The following is a 19278-nucleotide window of genomic DNA, read 5'->3' on the forward strand; positions in this document are numbered from 1 at the left end:
GTTAACTGGTAGAAAGGCTGCAAACACCTACTCCATTAAAAAAAAGTACTGAACTATTCACTTCCGCCAACTCAACTCCTGCTTTTAAGCATTCAGTAAGAAGTTTGTCCCCCTGGTCATATGCTGCTCCTACCTAATTTTTGCTTCCAAAATTTAAAGTTGCTAGACACCAGCAATTTTATCTGTATTTATAGAAGCGTTTCCATGTTAAACTTCATCCTTACCACAAGGTCCCACTTCAGTCACCGTCTGGCTGTCCCACAGTGCTTGAAGATTGGCCAGTCTATCAGCAGGTTCCATGATTACTTTTTTCATTATTTTCCTGCACACAGGAAAAGAAGTTCTTTAAAAAAAAAAAACAACAAACTTTTCAAACACTGTCCCTACCTAAGTCATAGATAATGGAAAAAAAACAATTCCCTTTCCAATGTTTCTTGCAGTCTGCTTCTAACAGCATTCACTATATACCGTATTTTCACATAGATAACGCGCACCCGTGTAAAACGCGCACACGGGTATAGCGCGCGAAAAACACAACTTTATGTACAGAAATTTTTATATACCGCGCACACACGTATACCGCGCATGCTGCCCAACACTCCTTTCACCCGCCCCGACTCTCCTCTGGCCACCCCGACTCTCCTTTCGCCCGCCCCAACTCTCCTCTCCCCCTTGAAGTCCTGTCCCCACCCTGAAAACCTGATGCCCCCCCCCCCGACGTTCGATTCACCACCCCCCCTCGCAGGACCGGTCGCACCCCCACCCCGAACGACCGCTCGCACGCGCTCCCACCCGCACCCGCATCCACGATCGGAGCAAGAGGGAGCCCAAGCCCTCTTGCCCGGCCGACTCCCCAACTCCCCGACAATATCGGGCCAGGAGGGAGCCCAAACCCTCCTGGCCACGGCGACCCCCTACCCCCACCCCGCACTACATTACGGGCAGGAGGGATCCCAGGCCCTCCTGCCCTCGACGCAAACCCCCCTCCCTCCAATGACCGCCCCCCCCCAAGAACCTCCGACCGCCCCCCCAGCCGACCCGCGACCCCCCTGGCCGACCCCCCCACCCCCTTCCCCGTACCTTTGGAAGTTGGCCGGACAGACGGGAGCCAAACCCGCCTGTCCGGCAGGCAGCCAACGACGGAATGAGGCCGGATTGGCCCATCCGTCCCAAAGCTCCGCCTACTGGTAGGGCCTAAGGCGCGTGGGCCAATCAGAATAGGCCCTGGAGCCTTAGGTCCCACCTGGGGGCGCGGCCTGAGGCACATGGTCGGGTTGGGCCCATGTGCCTCAGGCCGCGCCCCCAGGTGGGACCTAAGGCTCCAGGGCCTATTCTGATTGGCCCACGCGCCTTAGGCCCCATCAGTAGGCGGAGCTTTGGGACGGATGGGCCAATCCGGCCTCATTCCGTCGTTGGCTGCCTGCCGGACAGGCGGGTTTGGCTCCCGTCTGTCCGGCCAACTTCCAAAGGTACGGGGAAGGGGGGTGGGGGTGTCGTGGGGGTCGGCCAGGGGGGTCGCGGGTCGGCTGGGGGGGCGGTCGGAGGTTCTTGGGGGGGGGCGGTCGTTGGAGGGAGGGGGGTTTGCGTCGAGGGCAGGAGGGCCTGGGATCCCTCCTGCCCGTAATGTAGTGCGGGGTGGGGGTAGGGGGTCGCCGTGGCCAGGAGGGTTTGGGCTCCCTCCTGGCCCGATATTGTCGGGGAGTTGGGGAGTCGGCCGGGCAAGAGGGCTTGGGCTCCCTCTTGCTCCGATCGTGGATGCGGGTGCGGGTGGGAGCGCGTGCGAGCGGTCGTTCGGGGTGGGGGTGCGACCGGTCCTGATGGGGGGGTGAATCGGGCGTCGGGCGGGGTGGGAACTATGTAGAAAAACTTTTGTATACCGCGCTCACGCGTATAACGCGCGAGGGGTATGCGCGGTAGGTAAAAACGCGTATAACGCGCGCGTTATATGCGTGAAAATACGGTAATTAGAAATTCTATTCTTAGTTGTTTATAAATTATACTTTTAAGTGTTTGTTTTCCAGCTAATTAGGGGTTCTTCGATGGCATCAATTATTAATGTTCATTACTGTGCTTTTGTCACAACTATTAAATGTCTGCTACCTTTCACAGTTGAATTAAATAAGTACATTTGTATCACTTGGGAGGAGTTAGCACAAAGATGACACAAACTGAGTGAAGGATACAAGATAAGCGAGGGTGTGGTGTGTTTCCTGAACAAACACTTTTTTGCATCAGGTATGTTGTATTGCTATTTATCAATTAAAATTTAAAATTAGAAGCCTTAAGTATATTACCGTACATTCTCCAGCTCTGGATATTTTAAGAAAAAGCTCAAGACTATTCTTTTCCTTCATGCTTATGGGGTTTTCATGAGGGTACCCATTGTCTTAACTGTCTTGGTTTGGTGTTTATGTTAATTATCACTAACTGTTCATTGTCTATTGTTTCATTTAATGCTGTGTATGTCTGTAGTAATCCGCCTAGAACTTTGGATAGAGCAAAGAAGACATGTAGAAAATAAATAAGTAAATACCTTGGGGCCCGTTTTACATAGTCGTGGTAGCAAAACTGTTGTGGGAAATACATTGAAGCCCACAGGAACTGAATGGGCTTCAATGCATTTACCATGGCAGCATCACTACCACAGGGGTCCTTATTTATTCCACAAGTTTATTTTTTTACATTGGAAATAATGAAACCACACTTATCTGGTAAAGAAAATGTTTTGGTTGTTTGGGGTTGTTGTTTTTTTACATTAACTTAAAACATAGTTTCATAAAGTACAGAAAAGTAAACAAGAAAAATGGCTGCACACATGTGCCATTTCAAAAATGCTAATTCAATTATTCTTTATCAAGTACACAAACATTTTATTATTCTCCCTCTATCATTTGCTAGATTTTAACTTTGAGTATGGAGTACCTACACTGGAGACAGACCAGGGAATATCTTTCTGAGACAAGTTCCTATGTGAGCTAGAACTTCATTCACATCTTCTGAGGATGCCAACTTCATGGACAGGTTGCATTTCTCAGTTTCCACAATCAACTATAGTGAAAGCAATTGAGAAAAAAGACAAAACATTTGAATCTCTTCTGAGACCTTTCACTAAGCTCTTCAGAACTGATTTTTAAGAAATTCTGCCTCATACAGCACAGTTACTTACCGTAACAGGTGTTATCCAGGGACAGCAGGCAGATATTCTTAACACATGGGTGACGTCACCGACGGAGCCCTCGGTACGGATCTTTTTAACTAGAAGTTTCTAGTTGGCCGCACCGCGCGTGCGCGAGTGCCTTCCCGCCCGACGGAGGAGTGCGTGGTCCCCAGTTAGGATAAGCCAGCTAAGAAGCCAACCCGGGGAGGTGGGTGGGACGTAAGAATATCTGCCTGCTGTCCCTGGATAACACCTGTTACGGTAAGTAACTGTGCTTTATCCCAGGACAAGCAGGCAGCATATTCTTAACACATGGGTGACCTCCAAGCTAACAAAGAGGGAGGTGGGATGGTTGGCCATTAGGAAAATAAATTTTGTAACACAGATTGGCCGAAGTGTCCATCCCGTCTGGAGAACGCATCCAGACAGTAGTGAGTAGTGAACGTGTGAACTGAGGACCAAGTGGCCGCCTTGCAGATTTCCTCGATGGGCGTGGAGCGGAGGAAAGCCACAGAAGCAGCCATAGCTCGGACTCTGTGGGCCGTGACAGTTCCTTCCAGTGAGAAACCGGCCCGAGCGTAGCAGAAAGCAATACAGGCAGCAAGCCAATTTGAAAGTGTCCGTTTGGAGACAGGACGACCCAAACGGTTGGGGTCGAAAGACAAAAAGAGCTGAGGGGCTGTTCGGTGAGCTCTGGTACGATCAAGATAGTAAGCAAGGGCACGCTTACAATCCAGCGTGTGCAACGCCTGTTCCCCAGGATGCGAGTGAGGCTTAGGGAAGAAGACGGGCAGCACAATGGACTGGTTGAGGTGAAAAGCTGAGACCACCTTGGGAAGGAATTTAGGGTGGGTACGCAGAACAACCTTGTCATGGTGAAAAACAGTGAAAGGTGGGTCGGCAACCAGTGCATGCAGTTCGCTAACCCTCCTGGCAGAGGTGATGGCAATTAGGAAAAGCACCTTCCAGGTAAGAAGCCTGAGAGAAGTTGTGGCAAGAGGCTCAAACGGAGGTTTCATGAGAGCTGAGAGAACCACATTCAGGTCCCAGACGACAGGAGGAGGCTTGAGAGGCGGTTTGATGTTGAAGAGTCCTCTCATGAATCTGGAAACCAGAGGATGAGCCGTGAGGGGTTTTCCGAGAATAGGCTCATGAAACGCAGTGATGGCACTGAGGTGGACTCTGATGGAGGTAGTTTTGAGGCCAGCGTTGGACAGAGAAAGCAAATATTCCAAGACAGTTTCCACCGCTAAGGAGGTGGGTTCTTGATGATGCCGGAGACACCAGGAGGAAAATCTGGTCCACTTCTGATGGTAACATTGGAGAGTGGCCGGTTTCCTGGAAGCGTCCAAAATGAGGCGGATCGGTTGAGATAGATTCTCCGGAGAGGTCAGCCCGAGAGAAACCAAGCTGTCAGGTGGAGCGAAGACAGATTGGGATGTAGCAGAGACTGATGCTGTTGCGTAAGTAGAGTAGGAAACACAGGAAGTAGAATAGGTTCCCTGGAGCTGAGCTGGAGCAGGAGTGAGAACCAGTGTTGGCGAGGCCACCGAGGCGCGATAAGAATCATGGTGGCGTGGTCTTTGCGGAGTTTGGACAAGGTCCGCAACATCAGAGGAAGTGGAGGGAAGGCATACAGGAACCGATCCCTCCAATCGAGCAGGAATGCATCCGGGGCCAGACGGTGAGGAGAGAAGAGTCTGGAGCAGAATTGGGGCAGCTGATGATTGTGAGGTGCTGCAAAGAGGTCCACCTGCGGAGTGCCCCATCGAGCAAAGACGGAGAGCAGAGTCGGAGGGTCCAACGTCCACTCGTGGGGTTGAAGGATGCGACTGAGATTGTCGGCCAGAGAGTTCTGTTCGCCCTGGATATAGACCGCCCTGAGAAAAAGATTGCGGTCCGTGGCCCAGGTCCAGATGCGCAGAGCCTCCAAACAAAGGGGGCGAGATCCGGTGCCGCCTTGCTTGTTTATGTAGTACATGGCGACTTGATTGTCCGTGCAAAGGAGGAGGACTTGAGGGCAGAGGAGATGTTGGAAAGCCTTGAGGGCATAGAACATGGCTCTGAGTTCCAGGAAATTGATGTGATGACGACGCTCCTGTGGGGTCCAAAGTCCCTGGGTGCGCAGATCTCCTAGGTGAGCTCCCCACGCGTAGGGGGACGCATCTGTGGTGATGATCATAGAGTGGGGGGGCAGATGAAAAAGCAGACCCCTGGAAAGATTTGAGGAGTTCAACCACCATTGGAGAGATTGCTGAAGAGATGATGTCACAGAGATGGGATGAGAAAGAAGGTCCGTAGTCTGTGACCATTGGTTGGCGAGAGTCCACTGAGGCGTACGAAGGTGGAGGCGTGCCAGAGGAAGGACATGCACCGTCGAGGCCATGTGACCCAGTAGGACCATCATCTGTCGGGCAGGGATGGAGGGGTGCATGAGTACCTGACGGCAGAGATGGAGCAGGGTCCGCTGGCGATCGGAGGGGAGAAAGGCCCTCATTAGCGTGGTGTCCAGAACTGCTCCAATGAATTGAAATCGCTGGGTGGGAAGCAAGTGCGACTTGGGGTAGTTGATCTCGAACCCCAGGAGGTGGAGGAGAGAGATGGTGTGATGAGTGGCTTGTAGCACGAGTTGAGATGAAGGTGCTTTCACCAACCAATCGTCCAAGTAGGGGAACACCTGGAGGTTGTGAGACCTGAGGAAGGCCGCTACCACTATAAGGCACTTGGTGAAGACCCTGGGTGAGGAAGCTAGGCCGAACGGTAGCACCTTGTACTGATAGTGGTGGTGCAGTACCTGGAACCGTAGGTAGCGGCGAGAATTCTGGTTGATGGAGATGTGAGTGTAGGCCTCTTTGAGGTCCAGGAAACATAGCCAGTCGTGTTGAGAAAGAAGAGGGTAAAGCGTGGCAAGGGAGAGCATTCTGAACTTCTCCTTGACTAGACACTTGTTGAGGTCCCTTAGATCGAGAATGGGACGGAGGTCTCCCGTCTTTTTGGGGACCAGGAAGTAGCGGGAGTAGAATCCCTGACCCTTTTGATCTGGAGGTACTTCTTCGATGGCATTGAGAAGGAGGAGGGATTGAACCTCCCTCAGGAGGAGGGGGGTTTGAGATGAGTTTGAAGCAGACTCTACGGGAAGGTTGTCCGGAGGTAGAGTCTGGAAGTTGAGAGAGTAGCCGTGGCGGATGATGTTGAGGACCCACTGGTCCGACGTGATGACTTCCCAACGGCTGGAGAAAATGGTGAGACGACCTCCGATGGGTTGTGGAAGAGGTAGCAAGGGTGGATGACTGGCTATGCCCTGGAGAGAAGAGTCAAAAGGGCTGAGTTTGTTTAGCAGGCTGAGAAGGCTTAGAGGGTTGAATGGCCTGAGATCGAGCCTGAGCATGATGTTGCTGTTGACGGGGCCGCCGAGATTGCTGGGGAGGCGGGTTGAGTGGTCTGGCTGAGAATCTCCGTTGATAAGATGTTTGTGGCCGATAAGGTCGGGTAGGCGGTGCCTTCTTTTTCGGCTTGATCAGGGTGTCCCACCTGGTCTCATGGGCAGAGAGTTTCTGGGTGGTGGAATCCAGTGACTCTCCAAAAAGCTCATCCCCGAGACAGGGGGCGTTGGCCAGACGATCCTGGTGGTTGATGTCCAGGTCGGAGACTCTGAGCCAGGCCAAGCGACGCATGGCTACGGCCATGGCAGAGGCCCGAGAGGTGAGCTCGAAGGAGTCGTATATCGAGCGGACCATATACTTGCGCATTTGGAGAAGGCCAGAGATGTGCTGTTGGAATAGCGGGACCTTGCGCTCAGGAAGGTACTTTTGGAGGGCAGACAGTTGTTGGACCAAATGTTTGAGATAGAAGGAAAAATGGAAGGAATAGTTGTTTGCCCTGTTTGCAAGCATGGCATTCTGGTAAAGCCTCTTGCCAAACTTGTCCATGGTTTTACCTTCTCTGCCAGGAGGGGTAGAGGCATAGACACTGGAGCCCTGAGTCTTTTTTAAGGTGGATTCAACCAGAAGGGACTCATGGGGCAATTGAGATTTGTCGAATCCAGGAATGGGAATGACACGGTAAAGGTTGTCCAGTTTACGGGGGGCTCCCGGTACCGTGAGGGGATTTTCCAAGTTTTTGTAGAACGTTTCCCGTAGAATGTCATGCACGGGAAGCTTGAGGAACTCCTTAGGAGGTTGTTCAAAGTCTAGAGCCTCTAGAAAGGCTTGAGACTTTTTTGAGTCCGATTCCAGAGGAAGGGATAGGGCAGCAGACATTTCTTTCAAAAATTTAGAAAATGAGGACTGCTCTGGTTTAGAGGTGGCATCGGGTGCCGATGGTTCCTCATCAGATGAGGAGGGATCCTCCTCGGTACCGAGAGGAGTTTCCTCCCATAAGTCAGGGTCCCTGACTTCTGGTCGAGACACCGGGGTGGAGGGCGCGGTATGTCGAGTTTTGGACAAGGACTTTCCAGAGCGCACCGAAACGGTACCAGGGGAGGACGACCGGCGTCTATCTCGGTCCCGAGAAGAATGCCGTACCGCCTGGTGCCGAGGAGGATCCAATGTGGCCTGAGAATGAACCACCGGATCGCCTTGAAGTTGTTGGGCCGAAAGGATCGGCATGGATGTGTTCACCGGTACCGAAGGGGTGGACACCGGGGGCTCGGTACGGGGCTCGGGCCGGTCTGGTACCGGAAGGAGCGGTGCCAGGATAGTGGGCAACAGTTGTTCAAGTTGTTTCTTCAACTGTTCTTGGAGTTGAGCCTTTAAGATGGCCGAGATACGGTCATCTAGGGGTGGCATCGGAACCGCTTTCTTTTTCTTTGGTTCCTTAGATGCCGCTCCACGCCCCGGCGATGAGGAGGCCGATGACGAGGCACTCACCGAGATCGGGGCGGAGCGTTTGCGGGACCGGTGCGATGCCGGTAGGGACGGTGTCGCCACCGTAGCCGGAGGGCGCTCGAGGGAAGAGGAAGGCTTCTTAGCCGGCTTACCTGGCGCCAGTGACGCCGATGCGGGGTCGGTCGGTGTCGAGGACGACGGTGCCGATTTTTGAGGTACCGCTGTTGAAGGTGAGGAGTCCATCGCCGACTCGGTGCCGAAGAGGAGAGTTTGCTGAATTCTTCGGTTTTTAAGGGTTCTTTTTTGAAGAGTAGCACAGCGGGTGCAGGAGTCCGCCCGATGCTCCGGACCCAGACACTGCAAACACCAATTGTGTGGGTCAGTGATGGAGATCGGGCGTGCACACCGCTGGCACTTCTTAAAACCGACCTGCGGGGGCATGAAGGGGAAGATAGCCTCCGCAAAATCGAAGCCCGAGGCCTGTATACTGGCAACAGGCCCCGCCGGGGCAAAAACGAAAGATAAAGGGAAAAAAGCAAAGTTTTTTTTTTTTTTTTTTTTGCAAATCAAAGAAAAATAAACCCGAAGGTAAAGGAAGAAAAAATAAGGAAAAAAAGCGCGAGCGGGAAGGCAAAAAAGTGGTTTCAACGGCCGTTGAAAAAACACACGCGTCTTCTTCGCTCCGCGGAAACGAAGAAACTGGGGACCACGCACTCCTCCGTCGGGCGGGAAGGCACTCGCGCACGCGCGGTGCGGCCAACTAGAAACTTCTAGTTAAAAAGATCCGTACCGAGGGCTCCGTCGGTGACGTCACCCATGTGTTAAGAATATGCTGCCTGCTTGTCCTGGGATAATGTACATTCTGGAAAAAAATAGTAAAAAAAAAAAGGTCATATGGTGTTCCATGTTTTACGATATCACATGTCAAGTTGTTTAGGCACACATTTCTTTCAATGTAAGGCACTCAAGCCCGGATTCTGTAAACTGTGTCCCGATTGTAGGCAGCTGTAGGCATCCTACAGCTGTCTAATCAGTCAATCGGGATGCATGTTTAAAAAAAAAAAAAAATGCTCCCCAGGCAGGCCACCTATATTGAAGGTGCCTCCAGGAGCATAGGCAGGCTCGCAAGCCCGCCTAAGGCTAGGCAGTAGCCTTAGGCGAACCTAGGCGACCCTGCGCATCTCCCTAGTAGAGCGGGAGACGCTTACAATGTAGGTCAGCAAAATGCAACCTTGCCTGCATGTCTCTATGGTGAATTTTAAATTTGCCCAATAATTTATTTTCCTTTAATCCTGCCAGGCCAGTGAGTTATGTCCCACTGGCAGTAAATGAACTTTGTTTCAGCCTCAACATGCTCCATGCTTTCTCGAAAACTTAACTGTGGTCGCTGACTGGTTGACAGACCAGTTAACACTTCAAAATCAGTAGCTATGGTCTTTCAAACAGGACCACCTACTGATGATGTACCAATTTTTAAAATCAATGAGACTTTCCTCCCTGTTTATATGACCACTAAGATCTTAGCTACTACTATTGATACCACTCTTTCCTTTCAAATTCACATTTCACATGTTGTTTCCTCTTTGTTTTTTGCCCTAAGTTGGATATGTTTTCTGTGTTCCCTTTTAGAACCTTCTTCAATTTGAATTTTGATCCATACTTCAGTAATTTCAAAATTAGATTATTGCAATTCTCTTTTAATCGGGCTACCTATCACCTTCACAGGTTACAAATAATACAAAACACAGCAATGAAAAAAGAGATTATGTACTTATCCTGGTAAGCTCTTTTCCAGAAGATAGGCGAGACATTCTAGACAAGTGGGTTGTGTCCCTATGGCCACGTGCCATCTGCAGAAGGAATCCATTCTGGATTTTTTTTCGGTGTCTCTGTTGTACTTCACCAGGCTCCTTAGCACCACCTACAGTTGGTACCCAAGCACCAAGAGCCTCCAAATAAACGTGAAGTAGAGACACCTATGGCAATCAAGCTCAGCAACAACCATTCTGCTCAAGAAGGAACAGTAGAACATCAACTGCAAATAGCCAACAAAAGCCACAAAGGAGCTTAGAAACTACTCCCGCTGAAAAAAGTAACATATATACAGTATTCTTCCCAGCCTCTGAGGGATTTTCAAAAAAAAATACAGTCATACCTTGGTTTGCGAGCATAATTCGTTCCGGAAGCATGCTTGTAATCCAAAGCACTCGTATATCAAAGCGAATTTCCCCATAGGAAATAATGAAAACTCAGACGATTCGTTCCACAACCCAAAAACATTAATGCAAAATACTATACGTGCTTGTATTGCAAGACCCTGCTGGTTTAGAACAGTCACTACACTCCTGCAGCGTCAGAAAGAGAGAGTGAGAACCACCATCGGCTCAGTTGTTATGATATGATGCGTGTACTGTATACTGTATGTACTCGTAATGCAAGACTTTGCTCATTTAGAACAGTCACGACACTCTTGCAGTGTCAGAGAGAGAAGAACCATCGGCTCAGTTGTGATGTGTGTATACTGTAAGTTCTTGTATTGCAAGACGTTGCTTGTATATCAAGTTAAAATTTAATAAAATGTTTTGCTTGTCTTGCAAAACACTTGCAAACCAAGTTACTTGCAATCCAAGGTTTTACTGTATATATATTTTAGGCGTACTTTTCAAGAATGAACAGTTTGTTGCTGCCAACTTTGGGCACCCTACATCCAAATCAGACTTAAGATTTTTTTTTGACTATGCGTTTCTTTACCTTTTAAACTTTCTTAGAAATAACTCCCTTTTATTTCTTCAATCCATCCTCCCCTTTTTGATTAGAGCCTAACGTAGCTTTAAGTTCATTGCCTGTATTTGCCTGAGCATTCCCGCTCTTTTCTTCAAAGGTTGCTGATCTTACAAATGCATTAGATGTTCTTTCTCAATCACAACTTAAGGAATCATCACATTTCTCTGGCCTTACACCACAACAGAGCGTTTCCTGTTAGGACCTATTATCTTCTTCAGACTGAAGACAAACCAGTTCATTCCCTTCCTCCATTCTTGCGAGAATGCCACTAGAATTAGCAGCAGCGATTTTGACTGCAGACACACCATGGGTGGAAGTAGATTGCTGGGCTTCTCTTCTGCACAGTATATATTCGATGTTCACTGTTGTCACATCAAATGCAATTCTCTGCCTCCAACACTGCTCATCTGCTGCTGTACAGATGGGTAGTACATCATTAGTCTGGCATCTCCACTGAAACCTGTCCACTTTCAGCTTCTTAGATGTGTGCAAGTCCCAGTGGCACGACAAGCACATGAACCATGACTAGTCAAAAGCTTGCTGGAATAACTAGATCTGAAGGGTTTTCCAAAAAGGACAATAAATCTTTTTAAAATGTACATTTCTAGACGCTGATTCCATAACTTAGGACCAATAAAAAAAGAACTATTTCTTGTGCTTGATAGCCATATGATTCAAGAAAAGAAAACCCTCTGACAATAGCAAGTGGCACTATAGGCCTACAATCTGTTGGATGATTTTTCAGATAAAACAGAGCTGTTGTATCTACTGGTAAATTTTAAAAGCTAGAGATAAAATATTGCTCCTTGTTTAAGATTTTAACATCAGCCAACATAGGGATTTCAGGTGGTAAAATTCTTCAATAGCATCCTGACTTATTGAAGGCTCATGTCACTGCATTTTGAAGTAAATTATATTTAAGATCTCTTGAAAAAATCCAGAGAAATATAGACGTTCAATAAGGTTAGAACCAGTGCATGAAATTCTATTGCAAAAGCATTACCTACCCAAAGAGAAATTTAATCCTACATAATATAAATAAAGCAAAGATTGCAATAGCTAAGACCTATGGTTCAAAACGTTAGTAACTGATCTAACACTATATGAAGGCCTTGAAATTTCTAACACAGCAGTGCCTTCTCAATCAGTGTTTCTACTGAGTTTCTTTCTATCCAAAAAGCCTCCATTGTTCCTTGATTCAATTTTAGCACACAGGTTTCATTCAGAGTACAGTACCAAAGATTTAAACACTGACCTTTTCTATAAGATGAAGGGAAATACCATGAAGATCAGTAGCTACATTCGCCAAAAGTTGGATATTGTCCACAAATAGATAAATATTTAACTACATGATCTGAGTGCTCACATAAATATTAAATGCAGTAATAAAATGGATCCCTGTGGGACTCTACATTTTAACTTACAATTAAGACTCTATTGCCTATATATGGCTTGTTAAATAAAAAGGCAAACAGCCAATACATCAACAGTTAAGATATAAGTTGTCAAAAAGAGCTATAAGATCAAAAAAGATCAAAAAGCAGCATGTCATTTACTAAAATTAGATGGTCATCATCTGCAGGGCCCAAAATACTACCTCAAAACCAAATCTTTTCAGAAAACCACATTACTAAACTCTAAACTAGCTCAGCCTGAAGCAATTCATCCAGTTGTATAAAAAGTCTCAGCACTAATTTTAACAGAGATAGATTAGAGATGTGCCAAAAGTCTGATGACCTATTCATCAACAGGGATTGGGTGTTTTGTTTTGTTTTTAATGAGGCCAATCAGCAACTGCTGCTAACTCTTAACTCAGCTGTAAAGTGCCCACATCTATTTTATCATTCCCTCTATGAGAAACTCCTTAACCCCTATTTCTCCTGTGTTTTAATTGGACTGTAAGCTCTATTGAGATTATCTCTTGCATGTTAATGTACAATGCTGCACTATAGAAATAATTAGTAGTAGTAGTAGTAGTAACAACAACTGTGTAAGCTGTGAAATGAACACACTTTCTTATTATAAAAACATAAGCATTGCTTCTGCCGGGTCAGACCAGGGGTCCATCGTGCCCAGCAGTCCGCTCCCACGGCGGCCCCCCAGGTCCATGACCTGTAAGTGATCTTTTACCTAAATCATTCATTCCCTAATTATATTATCCTGTGTAGTAACCCTCTATCTATACCCTTCAATCCCCTTTTCTATCAGGAAGTCATCCAATCCCTTTTTGAAACCCAATATTGTACTCTGTCCTATCACCTCTTCTGGAAGCGCATTCCAGGTGTCCACCACCCTCTGAGTGAAGAAGAACTTCCTAGCATTCGTTTTGAATCTGTCTCCTTTCAACTTTTCTGAATGCCCTCTTGTTTTTGTTGTCCCCGCTAGTCTGAAGAATCTGTCCCTCTCCATCCTCTCTATGCCTTTCATGATTTTATAAGTCTCTATCATGTCCCATCTAAGTCTCTGTTTTCCAGGGAAAAGAGTCCCAACTTCTCTAGCCTTCCAGCATATGAAAGGTTTTCCATGCCCTTTATCATCCTTGTTGCTCTTCTCTGGACTCTCTCGAATATTGTCATATCCTTCTTAAGGTATGGCGACCAGTACTAGACACAGTACTCCAGATGCGGGCGCACCATTGCCCGATACAGTGGCAGGATAACTTCCTTCGTTCTGGTAGTGATACCTTTTTTGATAATGCCCAACATTCTGTTCGCTTTCTTTGAGGCCGCTGCACATTGTGCCGCCAGCTTCATTGTTTTATCCACCAATACCCTCCAAGGTATTTCCAAGAGGAGAGAAGGAATTGTTTGTTTTCAGTTTCTTCAGTGCTGGATTCTGGATCTCCTAATTCTCCTGATGAAGGGAGTCAGATAAAAACTGACCCAGCATATCGTATCATGACCCTGAAGCCAGTGGAAAGCACAAGACTACATGTCATCTTTCTATACTAGTGTATCATGGCACACCAGTGTGCTTCCTGAGATTCCAGGTATGCCGCGACACACTGGGGAGGAGGAGAAGTGCTGGATAACTGCCTATATGATGTGCCTCTTGCAGCGAGAAGCACATCCTGTAGGCAATCAGCCAGCGCTAGTGCCTCTCTTTCTTTCCGGCCCTTTTCCTTGCTGGCACCCCCCCCCCCCCGCCGGCGTAGGACCCGTTTGAAAGGCATTTTGCGCATGCACAGACGTCGACATGATGATTTCATCCTATCCAAACTCGATTATTGTAACGCCATCTACTTAGGCCTAACGAAAAAAAGTCTTCGCAGACTCCAACTTATCCAGAACACTGCGGCTAAGCTGATTTTTGCTAAACGCAAATATGACCACGTCTCCCCTCTACTTACCAATCTTCACTGGCTCCCAGTACTTTCCAGAATTCATTTCAAATGCTCCTGCCTGGCTTTCAAGATCATTCACGGCATTCTTCCGCCCCAAATCCCTCTATCCTTCCTTGCCCCGACACCAACTACCACCAGATCTGCCCACAGACATAAACTATCCTTCCCCTCTCTACACGGCATCCTCTACGCAGGTAAACTGGGTAGATCCCTCCTCTCCAAAATCACCGGCCTCTGGAACGACCTCACTGTCCCGCTGCGGAACCTGGACTCCCTCCAACTATTCCGAAAACAACTGAAAACCTGGCTTTTCTCTAGCATATAATAATCTCTTCTCCTGATTACATCCCCTCTTTTTATGCTTTGTAAACTCTTTCTCTTCTCTCTTCCCATATTTTTTAAACTCTGTAAACCGTGTCGAGCTCCACTTCAGTGGAGAAGATGCGGTATATAAACCTAAGGCTTAGTTTAGTTTAGTTTAGTCATCATGGCGATGTCGCACACTTCCAGGTGTCTCAAGCCGTGGACATTAAGTTTAGTGTGCTGGCTCGAGAAAGATTGCGAGACACTGTTCTATACCTTCACAATTTCCAGGACAAGATCAGAGCTCCTACACCTGCAAAGGCTAAGGGAAAGATTATATTTAAAAAAAAATTATTTTTAAAATGATTTCCCATCAGAAATGAATGGATGAGTCAGAGTTTCAATGTGGTAAATCTCTCGCTGCATGATAAAGGAATTAAATGCACTATTCTGTACCCTTTTAAGCTTCAAGTTGAATATATTTCCCACTATTTATGTTTCCCAATTTCAGATGAGGATGAGCCAATACAAGGAAGAAGATGAAAAAAGGGGATTCTGTTGCTTGGGGTGGTGGAAGAGGGAATAGTGGGAGGGGATGTTATGAATGCAGGTGATCCAAGCTTTCTCTATGGGTCCTTGTGTGAATCAGGAATCAATTCTGGGTTGGGTCAGGCAGGACTCCCATTGGCATTCCTACTTTAGATAGAGAGGAGAGCTGTACTGAGAATTGAATGTTTGAAGGGTCTGAATAGAGTTTGGGATTTAGGAGAGAATGGTATTATTCTGGGTGAGTTGGGATGGGGCTGATTTTGATAAAAACAGTCATGGATAAATGCACACATGCCTTGCCCTCAAGTCTGAGATTGTAGAGAGCTACTGGAATATATGTAATAGACCATTTCGCTAGTTTCTTTAGGTTGGGCGATGCTTTTTAGGTGTGATGTTCTTGACGGATGTTTGGTAATACACAAAGATAGCAGGGTGAGAGTTAATATTGTTATTTTTCACATTATGGGCCTCCATAATTCTATCATGTTTTTTTTAATTTTTATTTAATTTTTATTCATTTTAACAACAAATTTTACAAATATCCAACTTGTTCTGGTAATACAGAGAATAAGGTATAAAAGTAATTCAAAGCAAAGGGAATAACAAATCCCATCATATAACAAATGTTATCTCTTCCTTAGACCTCAATATTTGAACTTAAAAAAAAAAAAAAAAAAAAACTAACACCTGAAGGGGAACATAAAATGATAAGAAGATCTTCTATTAAGAAATATTAACAGTAAGAATTTAAGTTTAACGGGTTACACTTCATCTGTCTTTCTTTCAATTATCCCTTAATTTCCTGGGCTAGCTTCTTAGTATCCAAAAAATCTTAAGCTGTTCTGGAGCAAAAAAGACGTATATTATACCAACATATTTAACTAAACATTTGCATGGAGAGCTCAACAAAAATGTAGCACCCAAAGCCTTAACTTCTTGTCTCATATTCAGAAACAATTTCCTACATTCTTGAGTGGATTTAGTCACATCTGGGAAAACCCATATTCTCTGCCCTAAGAATACAGCTTAGGAGAACCAAAAATACATTCGCATTATAGAATTCAAGTCTTGTTCAAATACAAATGATACTAGAAGAGTAGTGCGAGATTGAATTTCCAAGGATTTTTCCAGCAAAACAGATAGGTTATTTAAGTCAGGAATTTGTATGTTTTCAACTTCAGGGGATTTTTCAATCTTTTTTTTGTCTGAAAGGTAATAGATACGATTTATAGGTGGCAAAACTTCAGATGGCATTTTTAAAATCTCAGTCAAATATTTTTTTGAACATATCACCCAGAGGAATCTCTGTTGCTTTAGAAAAATTAAGAAACCACAGATTTAATCTTCTGTTATAATTCTCAATCTGTCCAAATTTCCTTAGAGTATAACGTTTGTCCTTTGCCATATTCCCAGTTAATTGTTGAAGGGATGATACTACTTTGTTAATTAAATCAATTTTATTAGTTGTATCTTTCTTTACAAGTTCTATGGATTTTGTTAGGTCGTCAATTTTACTCACAACCGTTGTAAATTCAGAGGAAGATTTTGTTACAGCAGCTTCCAGTCTTTGTAGCATACACCAGATGCCGTCTAGGGTTACCACCGCGGGAGGGGGAGAAGTCCTCTTTCCCTCTCCTTGAATGTCTCAAAGCTCAGCAGCAGGCAACCGCTCGGCTCTCTCTGTGCGTGTCTGCAACAAACCACCCGGGATTGAAGACGCCGCGACGTCGCTGAAGCCTGCCACTGGTCGCGGTGGAGGCAGAATAAACGGAGGAGACAAAGATATCTCGGGCCCAAAGGTTCCAGAGGCTCCTTCCTCTGAAACCAATACAGGCAGCTTAACTCCGCTAGCAGACGCAGTGCTTGTCGTGAAAGAGTCCATCTTCAACTGTCCCAGCCGGACAGAAGCATAAGAACATAAGAACTTGCCTCCGCTGGGTCAAACCAAGGGTCCATCAAGCCCAGCGGTCCGCTCCCGCGGCGGCCCATCAGGTCCATGAACTGTAAGTGATCTTTTGTCTAACCCTTGGATTCCTACTTCCTTATATCCTGAAAACCCTCTTCTTCCCTCTTATCTTTGTCCTTTTTGCTCCTGTGTCCTCCTTTATCTGTAGCCCTCAATCCCCTTATCTTTCAGGAATTTATCTAGTCCCGCTTTAAAATCCCTTAATGTAGTCTGTCCTATTACATCTTCCGGGAGCGCATTCCAAGTATCCACCATCCTCTGAGTGAAGAAGAATTTTCTGGCAATTTCTCTGAGTGCCCTCTTGTTTTTGTAGTTCCTAGTATGCTGAAGAACCTGTCCCTCTCCACCATCTCTATACCTTTCATAATCTTGTAAGTCGCTATCATGTCACCTCTGAGTCTCCGCTTCCCCAGGGTGAAGCCTTCCTTTTCGTGTGAGGCATAATTAAATGAGGTATAGAACGCCGATAACAGCAGGCAATTCTATAGAGGAAACAGGAAGGTAAAAGTATGACACTCACGGCAGCATCTAACCCGCCGCCATCTTAGTTCCCCCAGGTTCCCCCAGCATTCTATCATGTTTTAAAATAGTAGCAAGCACAAATAGCCAAGCTACAGGGAATGCTAAACTGAAAAGGACTGGGTAGGACAGGAGTTTTCAACTTCTTATTATTTTTAAGAGTAGGGGTCTATGAGAAAGATATACCTGGGAAATGTTCTTATCCTACATTGTTTATTAGCAGGGTCAAGAATTTGTTCTGGCTAATCTCTAAGAGCCAAATGATAGTCAACCTTTGCATTATTTGATGGTACCCATTCTGAATCTGCAGCATGATTCTAATTGGGAACTGGAATGGATAATCTTGGGCATTCTGCTGCTAAGGCAATGCCCATGACCGATTCTCTTAACTTTATGGATGTACAGAGACATCACTTTTCTTCAAAAAGATACTGGGCTAGATGGACCAATGGTCTGACCCAGTAAGGCTAGTCTTATATTTAATTCTCCCCAAGGTACCAACTGATAATTTTTTATGTTTGGATACTGTGATCTCCCATATACAGACTTGTGACATTCTAGTGACCAACACTGTCATATCATCATCCAATAGGTATAATAGAGTAGTTCTCAAAAGGTCACTTAAAGTTAGGTGCTGGGATACTGCGTGTTAAGCACAAATTCTATACCTCATAGTTATTCACATGTAGCAGGTATTATCTGAGGACAGCAGGTAAATATTCTCACATGTGGGTAACATCATCCATGGACCCTGGCATGGATTATTCTCTGTGAAAAAAATATTTCCTTCTATTGGTTTTAAAAGTATTTCCCTGTAACTTCATTGTATCCCCTAGTCTTTGTAATTTTTGACGAAGTAAAAAATCAATCCACTTGTACCCGTTCTACTCCACTTAGGATTTTGTAGACTTCAATCATATAGAGATTTCTGGTATAGAGAGGTAGTTCTGGGAGTTGTCAGTATAGAGTTGATATTGAAAACCATGGAAGGAGATCAGAGTACCAAGGGAATGAGTATAGATAGAGAAAAGAAGAGGTCCCAGGCTAGATTCAGTTGGTTATCGTATCTCTTTTTATAAGAAAGCCATAACAAATCCCATGTGTACATTTATTCATGTGTTGGTGTTGAATAGACTTGATTACTGCAATGCATTTTAATTGGTCTTCCTTTTCATCATATTCACCAGTTACAATTGGTCCAGAATATCATGGTGAAACTCTTTTACATAATACCAAGAATATCATCATATTTTACCATTGTTATTTGACCAGCACTAGTTCACATTTAGTTTCAGGATCCATTGTAAGATATTTTTACTGACTCATCAGGCTTACTTTTCCATGATACTATGTTATTTAGCCTCTTTTCTGATCCCACTTAAGATCTTACAAATGCAACAGTTTGATGCTCCCTACTGTTTGTGTGCAATTTGACATATCTCATGGCACAGTATTCTGCTGCTGTGCTCCCTTGCTCTGGAATAGTCTTCCCTCAGATTTATGATAAAAATTTAAAATAGCACTGAAAACATGGCCTTTCAAGCAAGCTTGCAAATCATGAGTTGATAAGATCCCCATCTGGATGTTTTTTATTATTTGTTAGGTCAATGTTATCTACCTTCACCCTTATGTGACCACTCATTTTTTTTTGGATTATTGTCTCTTTGGACTTGGGTTTTAAACTGTTGTATTGTACCTATATCTTCCTTTCTTTGCCAACATGTGTGTCCATTGACTTCATGCCATTTGATTTACTGATACTTTGCAAACTGCCCTGATGTCTGTTGATGATTTCACTGTATAACAAATGTTCAACTGAATAAATAAAAAT

At 45.6% G+C, this 19278-nt stretch overlaps 1 protein-coding gene across 6 annotated transcripts in view; it reads right to left on the reverse strand.

Moving 5' to 3' along the window:
- Window positions 1-19278, reverse strand: part of CARMIL1 (capping protein regulator and myosin 1 linker 1) — a 476507-nt gene that overhangs the window by 264801 nt on the left and 192428 nt on the right. For all 6 annotated transcript variants that reach the window (XM_033934492.1, XM_033934489.1, XM_033934488.1 and 3 more), the window contains exons 5-6: window positions 2927-3048; window positions 225-322 (exon numbers count right to left, since the gene is read on the reverse strand). In XM_033934492.1, the coding sequence (XP_033790383.1) occupies window positions 225-322; window positions 2927-3015 (187 nt within the window). In that variant the 5' untranslated portion in view covers window positions 3016-3048. The remainder of the gene's footprint in view (window positions 1-224; window positions 323-2926; window positions 3049-19278) is intronic.

This window comes from Geotrypetes seraphini, chromosome 2, assembly GCF_902459505.1.
Source record: "Geotrypetes seraphini chromosome 2, aGeoSer1.1, whole genome shotgun sequence".
Classification (NCBI taxonomy): domain Eukaryota; kingdom Metazoa; phylum Chordata; class Amphibia; order Gymnophiona; family Dermophiidae; genus Geotrypetes; species Geotrypetes seraphini.